Raw genomic sequence first — 17,085 nt, 5'->3', positions numbered from 1 at the left:
ATATATGGAAACAAAGACCTCCCGGTTTAAGCATCATATTGACACCCTCCTTTGGTGTTGGGATGAATTAAATGTAAGAAGTATTTCACAATCCATGTCATGTACAGTTGTGATACATAGTACCTATATGTTATTTTGTCTGAAGCCTAGATTCCCACTCACACATAACACCCACCATGGTAAAAAGCTTTTTTAGCAGCAAGTGTTACATGGTACAGTGTCCGGTGGTGTCAATAACTCTAATTTCCGTTTTCTTTATATAGTGATTTACTAAATATGGAGGAATCTGATGAAGGTGGATTTTCGCTCACGGGTTTGTTCTTTGAAGGACCAACTGCAGATAAAGTGTAAGATAACAGTCTTTAATATTGAATAGACTATGTGATATATATTGTATTACATTTTTACACACAATACTGGAAATGAATATGAGCTATATTTTTATTTTTAGGCTTCCTGATTATGTAACTATGACAAAGTATGTGTTTATCATTTGTAATGCAATATGCTTCGTTTCAATAATAGATCAGGAGATCAGACACTTAAAGGTTGGCTTCATGCGCAAGCTCCTTGCATTGCAGAAATTCCACCTACTCAAGATCTTCAAGATGAACTAAAAAGTGCAAAATCAACAGGTAACTTAAAAATGTGTTTTCAAGAATGTGTTAAGCAATGTATTAAACCTTGGAGTGAGAAAACAGAATTACGAGAGGAGCTTGAGTTGAGTTTCCATTATACATTTCATATCATTTTGTTAATATTTATTTGTAAATAAAAAAAAATAAACATAACTAAACATAAATCTGCTAACGGTATTTTTGTAGTTCTGCTTATGTGACATTTGCTAGAGTTGGGATTCTAATTCCAAATAAGTGAAAGAGCCATTGGTTTTAAGACTTTCTAGTTAAATCCAAGGGGAAAAAGTTGTGGTTGTCAAAAGCCCAATCAGGGTGACATCCTAGTCATTTAATTGTCTTTACCCTTCCCCTATACCCAGGCGTGGACTCCCACCCCTACTATGATCCCACCTATAACCGCCATCCCCTCATCTCTAATACCGCAGACATAAGCACCATTTCCCTCAAACACAACTCTCCTTTCATCTTCTCCATCGCAGACTCAGAACCTCTTTAATTCAGCCCTACTCAAGTGGACGGATCATTATTGCATCATTGTACGTTAAGAGGGTTATTCTTTCATGTGTTCTTCTCTCACCCTTTGTAGAAAAAGGGAAAGCGATATAGGGAGAAACTTAAATGAAAAGACCATACCATCTGTGATATGCCGCTTATTTATCAATAGGATGTCATTGGTCATGCGACAGCTTACATAGATAAAGCTGCTGTCGTCATTATGGTATGTTAAATATGCACAGGCCAGGGATGCTACAGACACATCTCGCATAACTAAAAATATTTGTATGTTAAATTGCGGTTCGTAATTTCATTATTTAGAGTGAAACACGGAAATAACATGCTTTAGAGTAATTGTTGATTCTGTGAGATTTTCACCTTCCAGGCAGATGGCACACAAGCCTGCAAATAAAATATGTAGCATTATTCTGATAAACCTGACACCCCACATTTTATTTTGGATACTTTTGTAATTGATTTGAATGTAAGTTAATATTATTTCTTGTTTATCTTTGTTATTTGAAGCAATGCTAATGAAACCAAAAAAGTTTATCCCTCCATTTAAGAAAACAAATGCTGAAAACCAGTCTCCAGTGACATATGCCTCCCAATGTGAAATTAATTTGAGCACAGACACAGGAAATACAAGTTCAGGGAAAGTGTCATTAGCATTTCCCTTGTGTTCACATGTTGATGATGAGGTTCAAAATACGGATTCTCAACAGATTTCGTTACAAAGCAAATTACAGGCAACCAAAAATGACAATACAAGCAAGTTCAAAAAAAGGTAATAGAGCTGTTATAGGATTGATATTATATTTTACTGTTTACTCATATTTACAAACTATATGTTGAAAAAAATATCTTGTAAGTTCTTTTTAGTTGTCTAGAATTCAGGTTTCAATCTTTATACAAAAATAATGTATGTAATAATCCATTTTGTTATGAAAAATTAGCCAATTAGATATAGTGTTAGGCATACTTATGTTGCAAAAGGCTTACATGCCCCTGCTGTGTTACACTGGACCACTCACATGACAATGGGGGTGCATCTTTGCTAAACAGGAGCAGGGAAATCTGAGCATGCACGCCCTCTTCCACTCATTGTCGTTTCCTATTCCAGCCATGGATCCACTCAAAGGGCAGAGGCACAGCTCTTATAATTCCACTAGGTCATTATGAATTTAGAATTTCCCCTAGTCCCCCATGTGTAGCCATTTACAGAATATACAGCCAGCGCTAATTTGCAGGTCACTGGCTGATTTTAGAACTGGGAAACTTGGAGCATTTATTGTAGCAGGCAAAGGTATTTCCCCAAACATCATGAGCATGTTCTATGTTGTTTTTAAAACATATTTTTGCCCACTTGCTATGGTAATTGCAGTTCATATAAAGCACAACATTCTAATATACTCGGAATGTCACTTTCAAAAGAAGAATGAGAACTTCAAATAATTGTACATAGTTAATTATGTTGAAAAAGACTGAAATCTATCAAAACCCATGTTAGTTGATCCAGAATAAGACAAAAAACCCACTGAGACAGTAATGTCATCTCAAAGGAAAAAAGTAATTCTTCACTCCAAGGCAGTCAAGCCTGGATCAACATTACTTAATCTATTTTTAATCATGGTAACCTAGTATGCGTTTAATGCCTACAAAAACATCCAAAGACTTTTGAATCTATTGATTGAATTGGCAAAAACGACTTCTGATGGCAGTCTATTCTTCCAATCTAAAGGGATGCCTGCATGTTGTCTTGTAATCCCCCAAAAGATATTTGTGTTGACCTTGAACATACAATACTTTGTATTGATTTTTAAAGTGGCGAATTTATGTTCTGATCTCTAAAAACTTTTCCCCTTTTAAACCATATAAATATAATTAGCATTTTTATTTTTCTCACCCAAGTGCATAACTTTAACCTTTATCTGTTTTAAAACACTTCTCTCAATTAACTGCCCATTCTCCCATTTTGTCTAAATCCCCTTGCAGAGAAATGACATCCTGCTTAGAGTTTATTACTTTACATAATTTTGAGTCATCTTTAATAATTGCTACATTGCTTCCAGTGCCTTCTTAGAAGTCATTGGTAAATAAATGAAAAATAATAGGCCCAAGAACAGAACCCTGAGGCACTCCATTTAAGACCTCTGTCCAGCTGGAAAACACGCCATTAACAATCACTCTCCAATATGCCTTGAATTTACTTCGTAACCTATAGTGTGTGGTATCCAAAGCCTTTGAAAAATCTAGGTACGTTACATTCACTGAATTACCTTTGTCTACGTTTTTTGTAACATTTAGATTGATCTTGGCAGATAAAGGTGGCTTATTCTAAACTGTGAACTTTTTAATGAAACTCAAACAGATGTTCAAAAAAGCTTAAAATCACAATATAATACTAATATTTTCTTTTTAGCTTGTTTAAAAAATACAATTATGCAAATGAAGACGGACTTGTAGCAACAGAAAACACTATTTCTTCTGTCCCTGGGAATCACATAGAAACAGATGGAAACTTACTGCAAATAAACCACGACGTGAACTATTCTCAAACTTCTGAGCTCTATATTCAAAAGGATGGTGGTGGTTCTCTTCAGTTTGGTGCTACAGATAAAGAAACATTTCCCTTTCCCACATCTTTAACAGTTCTTAGTACAAAAGGTGTTTTGTTTTTTTTTTTTTAAATAATTGTTTGATGTTGTGATTTACTTAAAATATGTTACTTTGAACCTGATATAGAGAAACTCTGAAACTCTATTACCATCATAGTTAAAGGTCAGTCCTAGTGATTTAGAAGCTGTGGTACAGAGATACCGAGCTGCTCACTGGCTTTGTAATGATCCAGCTGTCAGAAGATGCTGTAAGAGACCACATTCAAGATTATGTACTGGAGGCTGTAGTTAAAGCTAAACAGCTAACTTTTTGGCTTAGTGGCCCTTAGTGTGGTGAGGAAGAGCTGGAGCTATGTTGATTAGGTAGTCTGTAATACTGTGAAAACTTTCTTTACCTGTATCAACATGACTATTTCGGTGTCTGAGTGTATATACTTTATCATTCCTAACCTGGGAAAACATTAAAATGTTTTTCGTTTGTCTACAGATGAGCCAAAATATGGAATTTTAAGGCCCGTCACAGAAATTCGTATCCTTTTCTTCCACCCCAATGCAATGGGAATCCTGGCATATATATATATATTTTTTTAATACATTCAATGTTTAGTGTATTTCAGTATCAAGAATGGACATGTCACCTTTAAAAATTAATACCTACCCAAAATTGAGTAAAGTATTTTAAAGAGCAAAACAGCTAATACATATGACAATGTCAATCTGGAAACAGTGTTCTTTCCTGTTTTTTTTTACACCCTACATTTTAGAAAATGTAAGGTATTTCAGCTACGCTATCCTATATCTCACATTACAGTTCAGCACATTTAATAAACCTATTTAGTTTAGAGATTAAAATAAGCAATAAGTAAGCACCAGGGACCTATTTTATGTGTACAGAGTGAAAGCAGCCATCTTAGTTTCCTGCTTGCGTTTTCCGCATCATTTTCCTCCCCATTAAGTTATCTTAACACAAGGGCTTATGCCAGTCTATTGGCCCTATACATGAACCCAATTATCAAAAATAACGGTCCGACTAGAATTCGTCTGGCCCTGGGGCCTTGTCTACCTAATCAGCCAGCGGGGTCTCAGCCATCGCAAACAGAATAAAACCATTTTTAAAACATCTGCATTCTCTCTGTCCTCAGTTACCAAATTTCCCAAAGGACCAACCTTTTCTGCCTTATGAATATGACTAAAAGCATTTTTTATATATTTTTTATATATGTTTACATATCTTACTCGGTTTATTCCTTTGGCTTTCCAATCATGTGTAATCTTGTGCTGCCAGCCCTACCTCTGGATTGTGTTTGAATTTTCATCTTGATACCCTTTTTGATGCGTTATGACTGCAGATGTAAATGGCATTCGGCATAGGTGGGAATTACCTTTGCATCTAGACTCTAGCCCATTCTGGTAACCTTTTTCTGAGGATGGAATTTATTTGATACGCTATTAGTTTTGCCACGGATCTCGGCTTCCTTGAGTTAACCTTTCAAATTAAGTATCTCCAAAAGTGTTACATTTGACATTAGACACAGTAGCCAACAGTGCACAATATTGGTATGTAAAAACGTCCCTGGTGTTTCATGACATTTATATTGAGTGATTTCCTTAAATAAAAAAACAAGCTAAACAATTTAGGAATATCTTCAAAGAATTTCCTTATTTTAATTATATACAATCTAAAGCCATAGATGATGTAAGTAATTTCCCACTTGGTAATTTGCGTAACAGATGATGGACATATTGTTTAAATTGCAAATATAGTTTAATTAGGGAGAAGAACGGCCGTGATACATTATAATGATTTTTTTTTTTTTATAATTGTTCCCTGAATGTATGAGTTTCAGGAACTGAATTATTGCCATAGTCAAAGAGGATAGTTAGGATAACTGCAATGTAAAACTAACACTTGTGTTTACTTGCAGGTAGAGATATAAATCCTGTGTACTTTTTTTTTTTTTTAATTTCTACTAAAATCTTAAAATGAATGCCAAAACCGTGTAAAGATAGGGAAACTTCATATTTTAGAGACTCACGGATGTGTCAGTCTGTTGATAAACATCACCAGGTACAAATATTGTTGTAAATATCATCTTGATAACAAACGATTTGAAAAATATGTTATAGCTTCTTTACACAGATAAAAACTTCGTAATTTGTGCTCCAACCGGATCTGGGAAGACAGTGATATTTGAACTAGCAATTACTAGATTATTAATGGAAGCACCAATGCCTTGGATGAATATAAAAATTGTATACAGTAAGTTGCAACGGGGACATGCATATTATGAAAAAGTTATACATGACTATATTACATTAACAACAATTTCTACAAAGTACCTGGGACCCAACAAGTTCTTTGTGAAACCTAGTATTTAATTTGTCATTCAGTTTGGTATTCCACAGTCTAATTAATAGGTTTTTTTTTTAAAGTGCCCTTTAATTTTTAGAAAAAAAATTAGCTTTTTACTCCTCCTCTCTCAATGGATACATTTTTAATGCACACACTTTTTGTTTATTCGTTGCTACTTGAAGAATTTAGTCTTCCTATGATAAATCAATATATTTGCAAGGTTATGGAAATGTCTGTCTTTTCTCACTGATTTTGTGAACTTTTACATACCACATCATCATGCTAGCTGTTTAAAGTTTTCTTTGCACTTAGAGTCCAATAGCTTTCAAATGCATCAATCTTCTGCTTGGATATGATAGTTCTTGCATTCTAAAATTCAAACAAAAGTACACACAGGACTTCACCATTTTCATAGCCTTTATGATTTAATTGGAATATTATAGCAAATGTTACTTACTTGCCAAGATTTGTCAAAGTTAGGACACCCCAAGACACTCTGGCTTTTTCTACCTGTTTCAGTGGAAAAGTGTAAAGTTTATATTGACATTTAACAGGCACTGTACATGCACAGTTTTCCACAACACACAGAATCAGGACATTTCATAGGATAGACAGATAGTTAAATATCAGTTTGCTTGGGGTGGGGAGCTATTTCTGTTTCTAAACGGAAAATATGAAAAAAAAAAACAACCATTATTTGATTGCTTGATAGAAAGAAGTAACAGAAATATGTTTGTCATCCTTATGGCTCAGTGGCACCCATCAAAGCTTTATGCAGTCAACGATTTGATGAATGGAAAGAAAAATTTGGACCTATTGGGCTTACTTGCAAAGAGCTCACTGGAGACACTCAGATGGATGATCTTTTTGAGATTCAGCATGCCCAGATTATCGTTACAACACCTGTAAGTTGGTCACACCACTACATACATACAGAATATTTAACTACATTCTGTAGTTTTAGTGTACCGGTATGCAAGGTCCTCTCATCTGAATAAAACTGCTAAATTATGAGTATTACACTTAAGATGCTGACTTTACCAAAATCAAGGAGATCATAGGTCAAATATGAACAACCCACAAAGCAGATAAACATTTGCCAGCCACCTTGCAGTATTTATAATTATTACTCAAACTCATTTATGTTTTCTGCCCTGCTGGTTCTGTCAGTTTTTGTGGGATACATAGAAGGGATGTACCTTCAGAACAGCTAATGAATGGCTTATGCTAGTGTTGCCTCCTTTGGCTTCTTATATTAGTTTCATTAAAGTAAATTGTCTCTTTCTTTTAACCCAAGTATCCCCAAAGCAACATTTATGGGGAACAAACAAACAACATATACATTAATGGTTTAATGATACATGAAGACAAAAAGAATTACATTTTCACGTTTATTATAATTTTAACTGTTGCACATTACTGTGAAGAGTCTGCAAATATGTGTCTGCATTGGACCAATGAATCAATATAACCCTGGTGTCTTCTCTAGGAAAAATGGGATAGCATGACTAGAAAATGGAGAGATAATTCTTTGGTTCAGCTTGTCCGCCTCTTTCTTATTGATGAGGTAATACAATTATTATTATTATTATTTATTGTTTTATATAGCGCCATCAAATTCCGTAGCGCTGTGCAATGGGTAGACAAGACATAACAAGTAGTATGTAACACAACAATTTGACTTACAGAGACAACAGGTGAGGAGGGCCCTGCTGCAATGGATATTCAAATGTGTTTCAGTGTATGTATATATATATATATATATATATATATATATATATATATATATATACATACACTGAAACACCGTATTTATCGGCGTATAACACGCACTTTTTAAACCCAAATCCGAAGTTAAAACCCTACCTGCGTGTTATACGCCGATAAATCCTAGAGCTGCACGATTTGCAGCGACGCCTCCCTCACTTCCGTTCCTGCGGAGGGTGCGTGTTATATGCCGGTGCGTGCTATACGCCGGCAAGTACGGTATATATATATATATGCATTCTATGTGTTTTTGTGCGCTTCAAAAGCAGACAGAACAGGGATAGCCAATAAGTGGCTCTTTGGAAATGAGCTAGGTATTGGCAAGCTGTGTGCCACATTTAATAGCAACGGCTAAAATTTGAAATGAAGGTCCATTCTTTCTTATAATACAAAACGCATTTGGACTCCCATCCCGTGGTATATAACTGGTTGTTGAGAAAGTATGGTTCCCCTAGTATGTGGTTGTATATTGAGTAGTTTCCCTTTCTTCTCCATCAGCTGTTTTAATGGGCTATATTAAATATGTTGGACTTCAGTTGTATTGCAGTCGCAGTTAAATATGTGGGTACTATTGCATGTGTTTTTTTCAGGTTTTGAAACACTAAAATATAGGAAATAGGATTGAAACTGATGCTGCGGGAGGCAAGCTTAGCAGAAACGGAGTATTACATACATCTTAGTGTGTGTTTTACAATATATGTCTGTATGTTCACAGGTGCACACATTAAAGGATGAAAGCAGAGGAGCCACACTTGAAGTTGTAGTCAGTAGAATGAAAACAATGCAGTCTTCACTTTCACGCATTACCAGAGAATCGGACATACCAGTTCCTATGCGATTTGTGTCGGTTTCAGCAACAATTCCCAATGCTGAAGATGTATGTGTGTTGTCCATCATAGTTATAATAGATATTGCAATACTTTTCTTGCAGCTTAAACCTTATATTTCTACCATTGTTTAGAAATAAAGGGTATAGGGCAGGGGTGTCTAAGTTTTTTTCTGCAGTGGGCCACTTTATCAGAAATGTATGCATGCGTGGGCCGCACTCATTTTTGACTGAGAGAAAATATGGCCATTTAGCTTTATAATGCATATGCATACAGTGTTAATTTGGCGATAATGAAAAAAGCAGTGGACAAACAATTTTTTCATCAACTTTTATATGTCATTCTATCAATACCAAATTACTTAAACAGTAAAATAAAGTCAGTCCACAACCATTTAAAACAAGTTTAGCCAAATAAAACTGCACAAGGCTGGATTTAAGATGGCTGACACACACTGAGTTGATCAGGGCCGGATTAAGAGCATCATGGGCCTGGTGCTGAGGATTTTGGTGGCCATTTTATGGAAATAAATAAAATAGACAGAGTCTTAACGCATCATCCGCATCCATGTGTACTGGATAAAGATGACATCAGAGCTCGGCAGATAATATAAGATAGAATCTTATGTGATGGGTTTGGGAGTAATCACATAAGTCATCACACACATGACTTATTCCTACAGTAAGTGCCTAGAAACAGATGACCAAATACACACCAGGATAGTCTCTGCCACACCGACACCCAAACACACACACACACACACACACACACACCAGGACAGGCTCTGCCACCCAGACACACATACACCAGGACATCCAGACACACACACACCAGGACAGGCTCTGGCACACGGACACCCGCATCAGGATGGCTTAATTTACACAAAGCTTAAAAATGCTTTCCACACCACTTTGTTGTTTGTGTGTTTGCCCCCTTGTGTACTGATGCCCTAGAAGTGTTCTTCTATGTTGGTTTAAGTACTGAAAACAGAAAACGCACTTTAATTTGCTACGATGCTCTGCAACGTGTAAATGTGAAAAACAAACAAAAAATGTATTTTATATAATACAGATTGAGAGGCTCCTATGTGTGTGGTAGACATATACTTATATATATATATATGTATTCCCTTAGATTGCAGAATGGCTGTCAGATGGAAAACATCCTGCTGTTTGTATGAAAATGGATGAAACTCACAGACCTGTCAAACTTCGCAAAGTAGTACTGGGCTTTCCTTGTAGCAGTAACCAAACGGAATTCAAATTTGACCTGACTCTTAACTACAAAGTGGCTGGGGTTATACAGACTTACTCAGAACAGAAGCCAACTCTTGTAGTAAATATTTTATTGCCTACTATAGAATTTTAATAATGTAGGTCATTTTAGCTTTTGGAAATAAAATAATTTTTGGTTTTTAGTTCTGTGCCACAAGGAAAGGAGTGCAACAGGGAGCCACTGTCCTTGCAAAAGATGCTAAATTTATCATGAACATCGAACATAAGCAGAGGTTTGTATTATTATCATTATTATTATTAATGTATTTATTTGAAAAACCTTGTCAGTGCTTTCTTCACTTAACCATTTTAGAAAATAGCATCTTCCTTCTAAACATCTGAGCCCCAGGTAGGGGGCCTGTACTTCATTGGTTGATGGCAGACGAGCCCCTGCTGGCGACCAATAAAGTACAGACTTTTAAAATCCTGGTCCAACAACTTGGCCGGGAGACAGCTGGTCTCCCTGCTCCAACAGTTAAAGGTCCGTACAAGCGACTTTATTGGCCGTACGTACAGACTTTTAACTGTTGGAGCACGGAGAACAAGTTAACCCCTGACAATGAACCTACGGATTTCCGCTCCCATTATCCACACAGCATCACAGGGGTTCACAGGAGTAGTAATCCGTAGGTTCGCTGTCAGGAGTTAAAAAGGCCATGCGAGTGAGCCTATTGGTCGCCTGAGGGTCCTCCTCTGGCATCTACCAATAGAGTCGTTCTCATGGCCCCTTAACCCCTGACGGCGAACCTACAGATTTCCGCTTCCGCCAACCCCTGCAATGCTGCGTTGATAAGGTAGGCTTAATGGGGAAGGGACCAGGGAGATTAGTAGACAAAGACGAACACGAAGATTTTTCGTCTACTTTTTGCCGCCGCCACCGTTGTTTCTTCGTTTTCGGTATGAACGACAAAAATGCACTATTCATGTTCATTTTCATGTTCGCCTGAAAACAAATGCACGAGTCTAATAAACAGTACATGTAGGTGGGTACCAGCAGCGTAGGCCCAGGAGCAGTAGACATAGCAGAGATACAAGGCAGGAGACAATCAGCAATGATCTATGCAGAATTTAGTGGCATTTACTTTAATCAATTCTTGGAATCAGTAGTACCTTTGTTAAGAAAACAAACGGTAATCAATGCAATCTTCTTTGTTATTCTTCCAGGCTTCAGAAGTCTGCTAATGCAATAAAAGATGCAAAGCTCAGAGGTATGTATGTTATTTCTAATTTTTCATTCAATACTATGTACTGAATAACGGATACATAGCATGAATGGCTACTGTTTCCATCACAGATCTTATGTTATATGGGATTGGATACCACCATGCTGGAGTTGATGTATCTGACAGAAAAATAATTGAAGCGGCATTCAGAGAAGGAGATCTACCTGTACTTTGTAAGAATAATATTTGTTAGAATATGTTTTAGTGCAAATTTCAAAAGTTTTAAATAAAATAATAAAATAAGTTATTCATTATAATTTGAGCATTCAAATCGCACAGTCTTTGTTAAATAAAACTCAAGTTAGAGTGATTAATCTTAAATATCACTAAACTCGAATCTAGAAAAGCAGATTATCTACTACTTTGTTTTACTTATCACAGCCAAGGGGAATAAGGGAAATTTCCACCAGTGTATGTTTAGTGTTTGAGAACAGCCTTATGAAACTATATACAAAGATTTAAAATTCTTGCTTTTATATAGTCACTACCAGTACTTTGGCTATGGGAGTAAACCTACCAGCTCACTTAGTTGTCATAAAGTCAACAATGCATTATGCTTCAGGAATGTTCCAGGAATATAATGAAACAGATATTCTGCAAATGATAGGGAGAGCAGGAAGACCTCAGGTAAGCATATACCTTGTAGTAGCATAGTGATATAATTTGACAAACATGTTTTTAAACATTGTTTTCATCTATCCATCTATCAACCTTAGAATTTTTGTATATCTTTTTACGTTTTGACATTTGAGAATTGCACTAGTAAAGGCAAAATAAAACAATTTTGTTCTTTCTCTCGTTAAATGAGCAAGTGTATGCCATTCATGTATACCTTACATTTTAATAAATACTTGTTCTTAGTTTGACACCACAGCTACAGCAGTTATCATGACAAGGCTAAACACAAGGGAAAAGTATGTGCACATGCTAGATGGAGCAGACACAATAGAAAGCAGGTCAGCTTTTTTTTCTATTGCAGATGACTGTGCATGTACTGTACGAATAAAGCTATAATTACTCAATTATTCTTAGTATATATTTAATATTTTTGTATACAGTAATACTAAATTATCCATAGAGAAGCAAAAAGTTTCAAGTTTTACCATGTCTACTTAATACAGAGTTAAAAACTGTTATTTATTAACCTCTTAAGGACCAGGCTGCTTTTTATCTTTTGTACCAGGCTGTTTTAACATTTTTGCGGTAGGTCCAGGCAAATGCTAATAACTCTTTCCATGCCACTTGCTCATAAAAATAAACTTTTATATATATATATATATTGTTGGACATTTTTTTGAAGCATAGGAGGCTTTTTTGAAGCATAGGAGGCTATCATTGTAAAGTTTGGTAGAGGAGGGATAATGGTCTGGGGCTGTTTTTCAGGATTGGGCCACTTAGTTCCAGTGAAGTTCCAGTAAAGGGTAATGTGAATGCTACAGCAAGACATATTAGACAATTGTGTGCTTCCAACTTTGTAGCACCATTTTGGGGAAGCCCCTTTCCTGTTGTAGCATGACTGTGTCCCTGTACACAAAGCAAGGTCAATAAAGAAGTGGTTTTCCATTTAGTGTGGGGTAACTCAAGTGGCCAATACAGAGCCCTGGCCTCAACCCCACTGAACAGCTTTGGGATGAATTGGAACAGTGATTGCAAACAACTATGTCTCTTCCAACATCAGTGCCTGACCACACAAATTCTCTTTTGGTCAAATGGGAACAAATTCCAACAGACAAACTCTTGGAAACCCTTCCCAGGAGAATGGAGGCTGTTATAAAGGGGGGGTCAACTCATATAAATGTCCATGGTTTTGGAATGAGATGCCCAACAAGCTCATAAAGATGTGATGTCAGATATCCACATACTTTTGGTCATATAGTGTAATTTATCATTGATCCTCTGTTTTCTTTTATTTTTTTGTTTAATTAGCACACAATTGAAAGTTATTCACTGATTGATATCACCCTGCTTATCTACGGAAATTCTAAAAAGATCATTCACGATTCTTAAGGGGGTTTATAAACTGTGGATTACCACCCTTTATACAGCAAATTACTCACATTTTGTACCCTTTCTTATTTCAAGCTGTCCTAGTATTCATTGTAAACAAAAACATTTTTTAAACTACTTTTGAGCACCCTTTTTGAGCTTCACTTGTCATTTGGTTTAATTATAGTGATAATAAAATTATCTTATGTGTATTTCTGTGTTGTATCTATACAAGTGTTTATTTTGGTGCAGTTTCTCATATATCATCATTCTATCACCAGTCTGCATAGACATCTAGTGGAGCATCTGAATGCAGAAATAACACTGCATACTGTCACAGATGTTAATATTGCTTTGGAGTGGATCCGATCTACTTTTCTGTACATCAGGGCTCTAAAAAACCCCACTCATTATGGTATGTTTTTACATCTATGACACTTCTTAAACAGAGAGAATACAAAAACAGCCCAATTTTTCAACGGAAATAAAACTGTATTTTTAGAGGGACACTCCAGCCATCACAGGCACTTCAATGCATGATACGTGGCCACTTAAATTTTTTTTTATTTAATCTCTTGCAAATGCTTGGGGGATTCTGCAGAATTCCCTCTATATGCATTTCCTCCTTCCCCTAACCCCAAGCTATTTTGCAGAGATCTCCTGACAAGTCATACACTTATCTCCAGTCAGTTCCAGTGTTGGCATGGCAAACGCTGCGCACTCGCATTCCCGTCTTCCTTTTGCAATGGTGTCAGGGACGGTACGCTATCCCTTTAATTTTAGGTTTTTGTTTTTTTTGTGTTCTGCAATAATTTGTGGACGAGCCCTTTTTAAAGATTTTATTTCCTTAATCCTTTATTTAAAAAATATCATTTATTGATTGTGTTTGGTTTTTGAAAACTGCCTGTGAACATTCAAAATTTGTATTTTACTGCATGCATTCTTTAAGTAATGAAACTTGAAAATGAGACTTCCATCTCACTTGAAGGGACGGTTTCCTTTACTGCACCATGCAGCCTCATCAATGAAGATTGCATATTGAAGTACTTTGTATGTAGTTTTTATATACATTATTTAAAGTTAATGTAAAAGCCTTACCCTTAGGAGACTCTCCAGAGCTGCATCACACTGCCCCCTGCCCGATCCATTTTATGTGAGGCAGCAGCATATCACATGTATTCCAGCATAGCATTATCATTCATACATTTATGCTAATGCAGCTATAAATTGCTAAAATATTTTCTGTTATTTCTTAGGTTTTCCAGAAGGATTAGATAAAATGGGAATTGAAGCAAAGTTGCAAGGTTTGTAGACAGTTTGCTTCTAATCAGGGGTCTAATATATTTCAACAGAAGCTAACTTCCAAGAAGTTTTTTACTTACATTACTACATATGGCATTATTTTTGGTTAACAGCACAACAAGGAACAACTTACTAAATTCCATCTTCAAAGTAGAATATTAATGGAGTGGTAGATTTCTTTTAAATATATGATTTAAATAAGAATTTACAACATATGTTGGATACAAATCTGCTATATGAGAAAATCCTGAAAAATCTTATTTAGGGGATTTTAAAAGATTGCTGATTAACAGCATAAAAACGTTGAATGAATGGTCAATTCTGTTTTCTACGATTTTTCAGTAATAAAAATAAGAATGGGATATATTGCTTGTATTTGTGCTTCCAAATTAACCGGAAAATATATTTTTTATTTGAAACAGAGCTTTGTTTAAAAAATCTAAATGATTTATCTTCCGTGGGTCTGATTAAAATGGACGAAGAAGTCAATTTTAAGCCAACAGGTATTACTTTGGCAATACAGCAGTTATGAAGTTTACCACATTTGATTTGAAATAAAAGGAATTATCAATGTTCTGATGCTCATACTTTCATTTTATAGAAACAGGGAAGCTGATGGCATCATACTACATTGCCTTTGACACAGCAAAATTATTTCATACAATTAGTGGAACTGAGACACTCTCAGAAATGGTGAGGATGTTTATAATGAAATAAAGATTTACCACTTCTTAATAAAATTTTGTCAGTCAATTACTTATGTACATGATAATAACTGCAAGCTGTTCCCTGGACATAGCATAGCCTTGAAATCTACTTAGTGCATCCTGCACCCAGTATGCCATCAGATAATTAATTAGATGAAATGCTCAATGATCAATGGATTAAAAAGTATTATTATAGTATCATTATTTGTTACTGCAAATAAAGAAAGCATAGATCTATTATTTCAAGAAAAAATGATAATTATGACAGGCTGACAGGAAAGGGGGTTTAATGAAAAGTAATTAAGTGTTTAGCAAAAGCGCTCTTCTTGATTCACCTGTGACACTGAACCTGAGCACAATAAGTATACAATTCAATAAAACATTTCCAGCAGTATTTAACCCCTTAACAACCAGTTATGCATGAGGATACATCACAAAAAACTGGTCCCTGAGTACCAAGGATGTATCCCTGTACATTATGGGGTTTAGGCACCAGCAGAAGTAAATTCAATGAAATCTAATGAAAGCCTGGTCTCCCCTCTAACAGCTGGGGCCAAAATTTGTGCTGATTGAGGGTGACGTTGTCCTCATTGGTCACCATTACCTTCTATGGGGATTTACATTCTCAAACAGACATTGGGCATCTTCTGCTAGCAATGTCATCGCTGACGTCGCCAGGGAATATCTTTGATGCTGCAGGTCTCCTGCCACAGTAATTCACTGACTGATCGCACAATGTATGCTGCAGCACTATGGCAGAGATGTCACTGGGCTGCACACCGCGATCAGAGGGCTCCACATTTGAATCCGCTGATTGCTGTAGGGGGGAACCCCACAGGGAACTCGATTGTTGTGCAGGGGAACCCTAACAGGTGATGTCTCCAGTGACATCACAGGGATTGGCCTGTGCTAATAGAGAACTTACAAAAGACCCCAAAGTGGATCTCTATACATTGTGCACTGCTCTCAAATACACTCCCCAGTTACCTTAAAACAATTAAAAAAGCTAAAAAGAGATATACAAAAAAATATGCTTGTTTTTTTAGGGAAGAAATATGGGGTCATTTGAATTGGGCAGCAGCCAAACTAACTTGGGGGATACTGCTGAACATAAAATAGTGTTGTTTTCTGCAGTCGCTTATTTTATGGGCAAGAGATAAAAAGCAACGTTCAATGTATGTGTAAGTTTAGAAGAGATAGGAAATAAAATGGCTGCCTGAAAAGTGTCAAAGTGGCCCTAGTAAAATACAATTTACACCTACACCTAGTAAAAAGGTGTCAGTTATATATAGTTTTAAGTGGTGGTTTTAATTTTTGAAAAATGTGATGCACAAATTGTAATATTTGCCCTATAATGGCCAAGATATATGAAAATCTGGGACATATAAGATGGATTCCAAATATATTCATATATTTTGGGTATTTTTTCAAATTAGCTCTAGCTGTGTACAATTTCTGTACATGTAAAACTGTTAAAAATGTGTTATACAAAATAATGTCTTATATATACGATTATGATTTCAAAAGAAAGCCCTATTTGCTGAAAAAATATAATTTGTGCAGGTACACTAATTGAGAAAGACATAGTAAAAACATAAAAATTGTTCCTGTCCTTTAGTTAAAAACACTGTTCCTTAAGGGATTGATAAAGTTAACTTTGTTGTTATTATTGTTGTTGTTATTATACATTTTTTTTAAAAATATTCTTACTATATATAAATTCATTACAGGTTGCAGTGTTATCAGCGTGCAAAGAATTTGCAGATGTACAGCTGAGAACCAATGAAAAAAAAATATTGAACACTTTGAATAAAGACAAAAACAGAGTAACCATTAGGTAAGAAGGGACTTCAAGTGAAAGTCTAAGGGCAGAAAGATAAATCATCAATCAGTGT

The 17,085-nt window shown here is 35.8% G+C and overlaps 1 protein-coding gene across 1 annotated transcript in view; it reads left to right on the top strand.

Moving 5' to 3' along the window:
• Positions 1–267: 267 nt before the first annotated feature.
• Positions 268–17,085, top strand: part of HFM1 (helicase for meiosis 1) — a 51,558-nt gene continuing 34,740 nt past the window's right edge. Inside the window, exons 1-21 of the mRNA XM_053470308.1 lie at positions 268–347; positions 526–635; positions 1,659–1,920; positions 3,556–3,800; positions 4,239–4,322; positions 5,377–5,447; positions 5,879–6,011; positions 6,858–7,009; positions 7,594–7,671; positions 8,587–8,748; positions 9,833–10,033; positions 10,117–10,205; positions 11,137–11,180; positions 11,267–11,368; positions 11,677–11,822; positions 12,057–12,151; positions 13,463–13,596; positions 14,438–14,485; positions 14,906–14,986; positions 15,085–15,176; positions 16,921–17,027. Of these exons, the coding sequence (XP_053326283.1) occupies positions 277–347; positions 526–635; positions 1,659–1,920; positions 3,556–3,800; positions 4,239–4,322; positions 5,377–5,447; positions 5,879–6,011; positions 6,858–7,009; positions 7,594–7,671; positions 8,587–8,748; positions 9,833–10,033; positions 10,117–10,205; positions 11,137–11,180; positions 11,267–11,368; positions 11,677–11,822; positions 12,057–12,151; positions 13,463–13,596; positions 14,438–14,485; positions 14,906–14,986; positions 15,085–15,176; positions 16,921–17,027 (2,507 nt within the window). The 5' untranslated portion in view covers positions 268–276. The remainder of the gene's footprint in view (positions 348–525; positions 636–1,658; positions 1,921–3,555; positions 3,801–4,238; positions 4,323–5,376; positions 5,448–5,878; positions 6,012–6,857; positions 7,010–7,593; positions 7,672–8,586; positions 8,749–9,832; positions 10,034–10,116; positions 10,206–11,136; positions 11,181–11,266; positions 11,369–11,676; positions 11,823–12,056; positions 12,152–13,462; positions 13,597–14,437; positions 14,486–14,905; positions 14,987–15,084; positions 15,177–16,920; positions 17,028–17,085) is intronic.

This window comes from Spea bombifrons, chromosome 6 (assembly GCF_027358695.1).
Source record: "Spea bombifrons isolate aSpeBom1 chromosome 6, aSpeBom1.2.pri, whole genome shotgun sequence".
NCBI lineage: Eukaryota > Metazoa > Chordata > Amphibia > Anura > Pelobatidae > Spea > Spea bombifrons.
The sequence above is the reverse complement of the archived record's forward strand: the minus strand, read 5'-3'. Positions and strand labels throughout refer to the sequence as shown.